We start from the raw sequence: 12,277 nt of genomic DNA, 5'->3' as shown, positions 1-12,277 counted from the left end.
TTGATTATCTAAAGAGTAGTAATTTAATCAAGAATCCCAAGTAATGTTTCATACTAAATGTTTTTAGAAATTAGGAAGAGGAAGGGTGTTTTAAAGAGTCTTCATCCTAGATTTAGTTTATGTGTTTTCTGTATTAGTAATAGTTTAATAAAGTTTTTTTTCCTTTATTATTAAGCTTAGACCTGCTCTACTCTGTTCCTCATAACATCTCACAACATTTATTTTAAAAAAGTACATTTTCATAAAGACGCTAACATTACACCAGTGTCCAACCATAACAGATGGGTCATCAAAGGGTCATCCAGCAACATCCTTCCTAAGTGTACACCTAACCTGTAGGTACTTTAGAGTAAATCCTTTTAGCTACCTCTATTTTGCAAAGGAACTTTTTAATCTACAGATATGGAGGTAAAAATTGCTTAAGGCTTAAAACCCTAAAAAACAGGGAAGCAGACAAGGGCTCTGTCTGCAATTCTGGTCTTATCCTGCTCTGTGGAATGTGGGAAGCAACCCAGAACTGCTGAATGGTGACAGTGAGAGCTGTGCAGTCTGCTGCCATGGCCCTCCAGTCACCCTGAGAGCAGCCAGCTCACAGAAACCTGCTGCTGTATCTCTTCTAGGGATGAAAAAAGCTGCTGCAGGCTGTTTCCCACAAGAAATTCCTGATTCACAGTCAGTGTGACTCCTTGCATGGGGAAGAGCTTTGCATTTTGCTTAGGAAAAACAAAGAACATAAGCCTCCTATAAAGTTTTTCCCATCCAGAAGGTCTGTATAAAAGTGTTAAAGTCAGCGGCCAGGAAATGCCTACATGCCTTTGCCTTGCTTCCTGCAGCTAAGGGAAAGCTCACAACCTAAATATGGGACATTTCCACGTAAGTTCTGAGCGCTTAAATTTATGACACAACGTGCTCCCAGCAAATAACAGCTGCTGACCCAGGAGCTCTGCCTACCATCGCATCTGGCTCCTGCCTGTGGCCAGTATGCTCCATCAAGACATCAGGTTTCAAACCAAAAATCAACTCGATGTTAGAAGGCAGCATTTAGACATCTAGGAAAACTTTGAAGTCCCCTGGACTGACCCTTTTCTGTCATGTTCTAGGAACACTGAGCACTGACTTCCCTTAGGGTTTAAGAGTGCCAAGACCAAGGCTGATTAACTTGGACAGTCAGGCCTCCACTCCTGCGTGCTGCATCAGCATTTATCAACCCACTGCTGCCAGCCACAACCTGGTTCTTGGAAGTTCATCTCCAGGACAGTTATGTCCTTGTGTTTGCTCCTCAGAGGTTTTTAACAACTCTCCAAACCCTTCTATATCACACCTCCTTTTTTAGATGGTTTGCAACACTGCAGTGCAACAATACTGCAAAGCCAAATGACCAAATAAACATTAGCCAAGTTCTTTTAAAAAGCCCACAGGACAAAGCAGAGGATTTCCTGTGAAGCAAATGGGTCAGAGCAAATGGGAAAGAAGAATAATTTGGCTGAGAATAATTTAAAAGCTTTCATTGTGAGGAGCAAAGATACCAAATACTAGAAATGGACCCATCAGCCTTGGTGAGCTAGGTGCTGCTTTTTCCAGAAAATGCTAAAAGGTAAAAACTCAAATATGTCCTTCCGGGAGCCACTTCTCCTGCCAGAAGGAGAAGTGAGCTCCCTGCAGAAGGCACCACAGGGACCATGTGCTGTGCATCAGCTGTCACCATGTTCCCTGCCCAGGGGAGGTCTGAGGCTGACACGTGTCAGCAGGAGACGGGAGGCAGCACTTTGTGGTAAGGGAGTGGCCAAGGCTCCATGTGCAGTAGACAGGGAAGAGCTTCACCAACCTTCACTCTGCGCAGCTGAGATAAATGGCCTTAGAAAAAAATAAACCTGGACCAAATCAGTCTCTAGCCATTGGTGACATTACTAATGAAGCAGGACCCTGCCTCACAAAATTTGGGCTCCTGAGGGGACCCCAAGATGTGTAAGATATATCCACCCTTCTGTAAGAATGGCTCACTGCTTCTGTACCCCCTCCTTAGTTGCTGCCTTCCTTGGCACTGCCTGGGCACTAAAGTCACAGCCAGCTGGGCCAGCAGAGCTTGCACTAGAGGCATCTTGAAATAAAATTGCTATGCAGGTTTGCTCCTGCAGGGGCAGGAGAAACACAGCCACCGCTTCAGCTTCTGAACAACTGTAGCACAACAGATGTTCTTGGGAACTCCAAAATGCATCAGACTCAAAACCACCTCATCCTCCTCCAGGGTTGTCAGAAAAAGCAAACATTTTAAAACTGGTGAGACCACAGTGAGGCACTGTTGATTGCCAACATAAAGTAACCAGGCACATACCTCATACAGATGCTCCACGCAAGGCAGAATTCCATGCGTAGGTATCCAATTCCTCCATCTTCCTCCCATCTTAGCCCAAGGCATCTTTTTCTCCAAGAAATCACCTTTCCAGAGCTCTCCTCTGGGCTGAGGAACCTCTGAGCTACAGACCAGCCTCATTAACTTTCCCTACAGCTCACACATGGGTTATGAAGGGGGCTCAGCTCAGTTCCCACACTGGCAGCCCCTGTTAACTCATGAGCCAAAGCAAGGGCCCCTGCAGCACCTGTGAGCACTATCACCTGCTCAGGAGGCTGCAGGTGCTTCTCTAGGCTTCAGTGCCCCTGCACTTATTTACACCCACAGCAGAATAAATGGAATCTGGTCTTTCCAAGTTTTATTTCTAGAGCTATAAAATAATTTTAGCCTCCAAACATATTTATAGCAGGGAAACACTAGCTGGTACAAGAGAGTGAGTGTGTTTTTGGGTATATTGCTGCCTCTCACCTCATGTAATATTCATTTAACTAAGGCAACTCTATTGCATCTTTGCCTATTATCCAGTGAGAGTTTCTTGGGGAATCTGGTGCTACTCAAATTAAAAGAGGGCAGCAAATTGTGCCTGATTGAAAAGGAGAAAGTTGCAGCAAGGATTGAGAACGAAAGCTGGAGCCAAGGTCTTCAGCTAGTTTCTTTAATGACCAGAAATAAGTGCCTGCCCCTTTCATTTTCAACAGGGAATGCTGAGCAACTAAAGGTACATTTTTGGTCTGATGTTCTGAGTTCTAAGTCATTCACTTGATCTCTTGAAACATCCTTAAAATCTCCCTCAGTCTGAGAGTCACCCCCAGGCTATGCCACCTTTTTCTGGGTTTAGTTTTGCATACAGACAGAAAAGCTGTTCAACTGTGTGTGTTTGCATGGGAATTTATTTAGTTGTTGAGAAATTAGTTATTATTAAGTCATTAGAAATGAGGTGATATCTCAGAAAGTTACGGTAATAAAAATACTGCAAGAATATTTCACTGTTTTGCTCTAAAACCCTCAGTTACAACATTTCCTTTGGTGTGGCACTGCTGTCAAGAGTAGTGAGCCATGCCAGAGAACTTTCCTCTCCTCTCAGCAGCAAAGTGTGTGGTCATCTGCAGGCCAGGGCAGCAGGCACTGGGTTAGGGGGAAGCTCAGCACCTTTCACACTCAACCTATTTCTCTTGCAGATGCTGAAGTGCTGATATGTTTCCCTTCTAGGTCACTGATTATTAATTGCTGCATGAAAAATCTCATGTAGGTGGCAAATTCGACGTTCCATTCCTGGTGCTGCTGAGGCAGGGCATTGACTGAAGTGCCCCCACCCAGGACATGCACAGAACCCAAACCCCCTTGGAAGCAGCTCCCATCCCTGCCACACACATGAGGACCACACGCTGTATTTGGACCCCCTGTTGTGGTGAGTGAGTGAACCAGGCTTATGCAGCAGCAAGGCTCAGGAAAGGGATGCATAACTGCCTGGTCTGCCAGAGGGAGAAACTGAAACCCCCTAAAAAAGTCAATGAGCAGAGGTCAGTGCATCATGTGGGCCAGCCCCTGCAGGGATCACATGAATATGGGCTCATCTATAGACCTCCAGGATGCATGGCCTGCAGAACATCGACTCCTAGACAAAGACCCATGGCTACATCTCACTGATGCCAGCTGCAGGCCCAGAGGACAAGGGCTGTTCCTGTGAGATCCCCAACAGGGAGCAAGGCAAAGGGCACTGGAGAAGTGGACCTGGCCATGCAGAGGGACAAGTTGGTGCTTTCCCAGCTCCTGAAAACTATTGTGCAGGAGGAAAACCCAAAACTGAATGTTGCACCAAACAAAAAGACAAAGTCAAGCTCCAGGAAGCTATTCTGGGCCAAAATTACCTTGCTAGGAGCATAAGGGAGAAGGAAAGAAAGGATGAGGGGATGCATTCATGGGGCTGCGGAGGAACAGTGACTCTCCAGGCTGGGGCAGAGGCACCACTCGTGTCTCACTGCAGGTCGCATAAGGATCAGCTCCAGCAGCTTTTTCAAGTGCTGAATGGCATTTGAGACTTGCCAACAATGTCCACTGTGTCTCTCTTTTTGAGGCCTCTCTTATTACCTCAATTTACAAGCAGGCAAAGGAAAATAACCATCACCTGCCCTTCCCCCTCCCAGCAAAACCCTGTTCAGCTGCATTTTAGCAAAGAGCTTTCCAATATTAAAAGTACACTTTATTTTCTGTACAATTCTCATCCAAATCTCCAGGTGTGGAAATGTCCACTGTGTCCCTGGAAAAAGTTGCAGACTGTTCTGCTGCCATGAGACTCCATCCAGAACTGTCCAGGAGGGGCACAAAGCCAGGACCACCAAAATCAAGTGTTGATGCCTTCTAGGTGCAGGGAGGAGAGCAGGAAGGAGAGGGAGGGGAAGGCAGTCCTGCTCTGCCATGAAGTCATGAGTGACCAGAGTCTTCCCTGGGTGGCAGGAGAGGCACCCTCAAGTTCACATCATCGTTCGTGCTTAGTGTGGGAGTTGTTGCGTTCAACCGTCACCCCGTTCCCATTCCGCGTCACCTCCTTCCTGTTCCAGTCCTTTTCCAGGTAAAACTCAGCGAGCACGGGGCAGTGCTCTGAAGCCACCCCACCCCAGGACCAGTTATCGGGGATCCATGGGTTTGTGAGCCCTTCTCGCACGACAGCCCAGTGGCCTGCATCAGAGAGAATCACAGGGAAAACGTTAGGTGACACTGCCCAAAGCAATGGGTATGCGAGGCTAAACTAGCTAAAGGTTACACGACTTCACTCAAGCAACTCTACCTGTGAAAACCTTTTTCAAGCTCCGGCTGATCCAGATGTTATCCAGCGACTTGGACCCTTGTGGGTTCTTTGTGCTGATGTTGGTGAAGGTGCTGGAAGGGACCAGGTGGTGAAACTTCTCCTTTCTCAGGATGTCATGGTCGCTGCTGTCTGGGGACTGGTTAAAATCTCCAAGGATTATCACATCTTTTTCTCCTAGAAGACAGGAAAAATAGAAAAGAATGGGAGGAATGGACATCCATCACTCAAGTACAAGAGGATTAATGGAAAGAGGGAAAATACAAATACTGACTAAACAAAGTGATTGTACTCTGAACTCCTGAAAGAAATGCTGTTTGAAGCCTTTTTCACTGACTATTTACTCATTGCCATTCTCTTCATGACAATAAAACTAGCCAGTACACATTTGATGCTTGTTTTAAAATATCATCTCATTTATTATAGGGTCATAGAATCATAGAAAATGCTGAGTTGGAAGGAAACAAAATGTAAACAAAAATGGAAGGAATTCATAAGGATCATTGATTCCAACTCCTGGTCCTGCACAGGACACCCCAAGTCACACCATATGCCTGAGAGCGTTGTCCAAACACTTCTTGAACTCAGGCTTTATGCTGTGATCACTTCTCTGGGGAGCCTGTTCCAGTGCCCAACCATCCTCTGGGTGAGGAACTTCTTCCTAATACCCAACCTAATACCCAACTTCTTCCTAATACCCAAACTCTGAACTCAGCTTCAGGCCATTCCTTCAAGTCCTGTCACTGGGCACAAAAGCGAAGAGATCAGTACCTGCCCCTCCTCTTCCCCTCCTGAGGATGTTCAAGATCACAATGAGATCACCCCTCAGTCTCCTCCAGGCTGAACAGACCAAGTGACCTCAGCTGTTCCTCATACAACTTCCCCGCAAGCCCTTTCAACATCCTCATTGCTCTCCTCTGGACACTCTCTAACAGCTTCATGTCTTTCTTATATTGTGGCATCCCAAACTGCCCCCAGCACTGGAGGTGAGGCTGCCCCAGTGCAGAGCAGAGCAGGACGATCCCCTCCCTTGCCTGGCTGGCAGTGCTGTCCCTAATGCCCCCCAGGACATGGTTGGCCCTCCAGACTTCCAGGGCACCGCTGACTCACATTCAACTTGCCATCGACCAGGACTCCCAGGTCTTTTTTCCACAGGGCTGCTCTTCAGCCTCTCATTCCCCAGTCTGTGCACACAAGCAGAGTTGCCCCATCCCAGGTGCAGAATCTGGAACTTGTTAATCTTCATATGGTTGGTGATTTTCCATCTCTCTAGTTTGTTGAGGTCTCTCTGTAGGACCTGTCTGCCCTCAAGGGAGTTGACAGCTCCTTACAATGTAGTGCTGTTTTCAAACTCCTCAAACTCCTCCTTCAAGTCCCATGTCCATTACTGAAGATGCTGAAAAGAACTGGGCCAAGGATGGAGCCCTGTGGAACCCCACTAGTGACCAGATGCCAGCCTGATGTCACCCCATTCACTGTAAGTTTTTGGGCCTGATCTGTGACCTGGTTGCTCACCCATCATGTAACATGGTTATCCAGCTGTGTGCTGGACATTTTGTCCAGAAGGATACTGTGAGAGACAGGCTTTACTGAAGCCCAAAGGTTAGTGTCTTTTCCTTGATACTCCCTGTTAGTGACAAACTCAAAGTCAAGCAGTTTTAGTCTCAGAGGTTTTTAGAAATCTGTGCCTTTTTTTTTGTTTTGTTTTGTTTTTCTGCAAGAAATATCTTCTGGCTTTAACTTATGTGGGCATTTTTAAAAATAGATTTTCTTTAAGAGTCAAGGACACTTTTGTGAGGCACCCAGGAAGATGCAGCCTTATGCTGGTATATACCACACTGCCAAAAGTGCAGTGCTCATTCTAACCTCTGCATTAAATAATCCCAAGGAATAGGACCAAGGAGCAGTCTACAAGCCTGATGGCAGGAATTGAGAAACCACACAGACACTCGCTGACTACACCAACTTTCTTTTGCCTGGCTGACTGAAGGGATACTGCTCAACTTGGAACAGAAAATTACTTCAGTTACATTTTGTTTCCAACCCTAATGAGTGAGAAACTCCAGACTCTAATTTCATATCCATGTGTGCTCTCCTAGCCCCACAGATGTGGATGCAGACATTCCACCTGTGTCCTGGGATAAGAGGACAAAGCGCACGCCTCGGTGCCCATCTCAAACCACTGGCAGAAATATCTGACAAGACAACTGAAGAATGGTGACAGCTGACCAGAGATGCTTCCATGTCACTGCTTGCCGCTGGAGAAGGATGCTGAAGGAGGCACAAATGCGCAAAAAAAAATATGCCAAAGCTGACTTCAGAAGAGAGATCTATGAGCTATAAGCTATAGATATAAGTCTATAAGCTTTTTCTTTCCTGGGATTGAAGTGTGAGAGGGGATCGGGTGGACAGACTTTCTCTACCATACTCAGTGCTCCGGATAAACCTCTTCATTTTTTGCTGTTGCTGTAGAATTCGCTATCCAGGAGAGGGAGCACAAGCTCGGCAAAATCTATTCCACTCCTGTCTTGCAGGGCAGGAAAGATGAATTGGGAAAGGGCAAGAGAACAAGCGAGACTGAGGGCATACTACTTACAAATACTTCAAAACATGGTGCTTGCTAAGATGCAGAGGGGCAATGAATAGTTAGTGAGATTCTTTGTGGTTTCTCGACCCTTTTTAAGTCACAAATCATATTGTAAATAACATGAAGTTTAAATATTATTCTAGAAAGCATTCATTACAGCAGTCTTCCCACCTTTGAAGGAAAAAACCCACCTGAATCTGAACCTGAGTTATTCTAAGCTCCATCAGAACCCAAAAGAAAAATCAGTTTTTGACTGATGTCAGACTGTGCCTGCTGTGAGCTAGTAGTTGTGCATGCATCTCATGACAAAGATCTCTTGCAAGATCTCTTGCTTGGCAGGACCAGGAATCCTGAAGTGTAACTTTGGTCCTTCAGTGCTAACACTTGCTTAATGGCCCAGGCAGCACTTGGCTCCTTCCATGCTTTCATCTCCACACTATTTGGGAAAAGGCCATTACAGAAACCCCTGGAGCACATCCTTGGTATTTAAAAATTATAGACAGGCTGGGATCTTAACAGCAGTACCTTGATTATGAACAAAATCTATTCTATTCTATCCTAAACTACTCATGATTTTTTTTAGCAAATCTTCAAGACTACCTCCCTTACATGAAAAATCTATGAAAAAACCCCACTGTACTTACAAGTGAAAATTTTAACTGACTGAAAATTTTAACCTTTCCATTCTGGAGAGGTTATAAATAGCAGAGTATAAAAGACCCAGCACTTGGATGCATGCTTGGAAGGAGGTAAGAAGTCAGCCTGCAGCTGACTGCCCAGGGAGGGAATCATGATATTCTTCGCCCATTTAAAATTTGCATGCAGAATAACTAAGCATAAAATCATAACAAAGTGTGAAGTTGACAGACAGAATAGGCTGGAGCATGTTAAGAAGCTGAAACCCCATTTGCTATTGGGGAGAGAAAGGAGTACTTTTGGTTCCCCTCTGAGAGAAGCTTCTGGGGCTCCTCAGACTGCAAAAGAGTGGGGAATACATCAGGCAGCCCTATGCTAAGCAAGGAAGAGCAAGCAACCAGTTTTCTAGACAACCACCGACTTCATTTCCCCTTTGTCCTGGCTCACTCTCAACTCTGCCAGCTCCTGCAACAACAACACCAAGCACGCCAGAACTGCAGTTTCGTGTCTTGTCTGCCTCCCAAGACCCTGATAGACATCCAGCCATGAGAGGGAAGGAAGTGAACCCGCCTGGATCTTCCTGAGTGTGTGACTCTATCTAACTGGACACTCCTGGGTCTCTCAGCAGAGGCAGGGAGCAGAGCTTCCCACAGCAGCTGCAGCTCTCAGGGGTCTCATGGATGAGCCCCAATGGCTCTCAGCCAAACTTAGCAAAAGTTCTGGAAGAAATCATGCCCTTGCTCATAATGAGGGATGATAACTGATCAAAAATTGCAATCATGATGCCCACAGTTACAATAAGATGGAGAGAAAAATAGAAAATTAAGACAATGCTACTGGTGCTGTGCTATGATTTTCCTCTTTTGGAGGAAATGAGTTTAAGACTGGCAGGGCTTGATTCTGCTCCTCAGGAGTCGGGGGCTCCTTGGTCAATGCAATCTGGTCCTCCTCCTCCTCCAACAGACAGAGCAGCAGGAGCTCTCTTAAGAACCAATCTTCTGCTGCAAAGGTCCCTGACACAGACTGTACTGCCCACAAGGACCCTGAGCCTCCATCTGTTGGGACGTGGTGGCATAAAGCCCACAGCAGCCAGGAACGTGTCCTGTTCATGACTCTCAGCAATGCTCCCACACACATTCACACCCTCTGGGCCTGAAGCAACCATGCCCTTGTCAATGGAGAACTCTTCAGGTGAAAAAATAAGTCTGGTCTGTGTGCAAAGGCATCTTCAAATTCACTAAAGCACCAGCAAATTTTGGCAGTTCCTGCAGATGGCTCTTGGCCAGCAAAGCAAAGCAGAACCTTAACTCAGCCCTCTGCTGCAGTGGCTGAGCTCTGGTGTGCCAAGGCAATCAGCTGAGGGACTGACAGTGCCTGCAGAAGGTCTGCAGTGTTGAAATCTCTGCAGGAACTCGGAAACCCTCCTTTGCTTCATGGCAGGCCAAGGGGACATCTGTAGGACACACTTCCTGACATGCCCTTTACCATGCCCTGGATGAATTCCCTCATTAATTAAATAGACTCTTAAATGCTCAAATCCTTCCTGAACAGGGTGACACACATATGATGAGAAGGATGTGATGTTACATTGGCTGCTAAGAAGTCTTCTCAGAAGTCTTGTAAGCCCAGTGTCTGATGCATGGGTAACTCATGGAATATGGCCAAGCCACATGGGAGAAGATATCACAGAATCACAGCATGGTTTGTATTGAAAGGGACCTTTAAAGGTCATCTAGTTTGAACCCCTGTCATGGGCAGGGACACATCCTACTAGACCAGGTCATTTAAAGCCCCATCCAACTTGGCCTTGAACACTGCAAAGGAGGTAGCATCCACAGCTGCTCTGGGCAACTTGTGCTTCACCACCCTCACAACCACAAATTTCTTCCTAATATCTCATCTAAAACTACTCTCTTTCAGTTTAAGGCCATTCCCCCTTCTTCCATCACTACATGTCCCTCTTCAGCTCTTTCATAGGCCACTTTCAGGTACTGGAAGACTGCTGTAAGATATTTCCTAAGTCTTCTCTTCTTCAGACTGAACAACCCCAGATACTTCAGTCTTTCTTCACAGGAGAGGTGTTCTAGCCCTCTGATCATCTTCACAGCCCTTTTGTGGACTTGCTCCAACAGGTCCGTGTCCTTCCTACGTTGGGGATCCCAAAGCTGGATGCAGCTCTCCAGGTGGGGTCACATGGGAGCAGATTAGAGACAGAATCCCCTCCCTTGCCCTGCTGGCCATGGTGCTTTTGATGCAGCCCAGGATGAGGCTGACTTTCTGGGCTGCAAGTGCACATGGCTGGGTCATGTCCAGCTACTCATCCACCAGCACTTGCAAGCTCTTCTCCTCAGGACTCTCACAATGCACCCAGCACCCTTGCCCCTGGGTCCAGCCACTACCAGGACATCCAGAATAACATCTGTGTGCTGCCCATGGTCACCACACACCACCACGCCACACCACTGGAGACAAACTGGTGGAGCTCTTGAGAGAAGACAGAAGAGCTGCTGTAAAGAGCAACTAACAGCCACTGCATCTCTCCAGTGCTGATGAAGGGAAGAAAAGAGAGGGAAAAAGGAACCAGGACCCACAAACCTAATATGGGAGAAATATGGGGAGAAATATGAGGATACTATGCCCTGCGTTAAGGGAGGCTGTGGATAGTAAACAATGCTCCTTAAATGCTCACCTGCCTCTTAGTAAGAATAAAAGATAATAGAACAGGCATCTGTTAGCAAAATGGGAACAGAAACTCAAATTTACTGCAGTACCCACAGACAAATCAGTTCTTACTGCACATATTTTGTGGACTAATTTGGAAGAAATTGAAGGATGGTGGTAATTTTAAGCACGAAATTCATTTTGGCAGGGTAATTCAGTACTTCAAAGTCACATGTGTGCACTACCATTTCCTTAGGAGACCACACCTGCATCCCACAAGTTTGGAGGAATCTGAATTTCTTCTTTTGTGAAAGACTAAGCCAAGAACAAGCATGCTCCAGTAATGTGCCTGCCATATGAAAATTAAAACATGAAATAAAGGTAACACCAACAGTCTAAATTTAGATGCAGTGGAAGTGCAGCTCAGTTAACTTCAGAAGAGCTACACATTTATCCCATGTTTCAGTTCAGCCTTTGGGGATTAAACAAATGATCCTTTTGTTTACCTTCATCCTTTCCAATTTTAAAGTACATGGACAAATACTTAAATCAGTAGCACTTAAAATAGTTCTGACTGGCTTCTGCAGCTCAAAAGGAACGACAATAGAACACGTAGAAAAACTGTAAATACCTCTTGAGTTATACAAGAGGGATATTAACACTTCCAAGTAACCAAACTTGCTGAGCTGGGCCAAGTTGAAAATCATCACGCGAATAACCTTGCAACCCTTTCACATCTTTCTGAAGCAGTAAACAAAGGGCTAGACTTTTTCTGTTCCAATAACAGGATCAGCAACATTTAGAATCTAACTGCCTTGTTCTGCTTCACAGGAAGTTAAACATAATTGCAACCTTCAAAGTAAAAACCAAATTCACAGAAATGAAGTAAAGAAATCCAGCTGCCTATTTCAGTGCTCAAGCTCAGGTCTAAATTCTGGTGTAATTTCATCCTCGTGTAAAGCCAGAGCAACTTATTTGAAATCAATAAACTTATTCTCCATATTACATCCAGGTACCAAAGCAGGATTTGGTCTCTTTTCTCATTAGCAGTCATCTGCGAATTTGCATTGGGTTTTCCAAAGAGCTTCCAATTATCCAAAAATTAAATATATAGAACCTATTTCTCTTGGAAGAAAAAAAAATAATTAAGCTTTGCTCTGTTAACAGGTAGGTGTCATTTCCACAAAGCACTTAAAATAGGGTCTCAACTCTAGTGATTTTCCTTTGAACTTGCTGTTAC

At 45.6% G+C, this 12,277-nt stretch overlaps 1 protein-coding gene across 1 annotated transcript in view; it reads right to left on the bottom strand.

Annotated features, from left to right (window-relative positions):
- Positions 1-4,528: 4,528 nt before the first annotated feature.
- The window catches only part of EEPD1 (endonuclease/exonuclease/phosphatase family domain containing 1), a 62,432-nt gene continuing 54,683 nt past the window's right edge, over positions 4,529-12,277 (bottom strand). Inside the window, exons 6-7 of the mRNA XM_053964179.1 lie at positions 5,136-5,330; positions 4,529-5,026 (exon numbers count right to left, since the gene is read on the bottom strand). Of these exons, the coding sequence (XP_053820154.1) occupies positions 4,827-5,026; positions 5,136-5,330 (395 nt within the window). The 3' untranslated portion in view covers positions 4,529-4,826. The remainder of the gene's footprint in view (positions 5,027-5,135; positions 5,331-12,277) is intronic.

The sequence above is a fragment of the Vidua chalybeata genome, chromosome 1, assembly GCF_026979565.1.
Source record: "Vidua chalybeata isolate OUT-0048 chromosome 1, bVidCha1 merged haplotype, whole genome shotgun sequence".
Lineage (NCBI taxonomy): Eukaryota > Metazoa > Chordata > Aves > Passeriformes > Viduidae > Vidua > Vidua chalybeata.
Note: the sequence above shows the minus strand (reverse complement) of the source record. Positions and strands in the feature narration are given on the sequence as shown.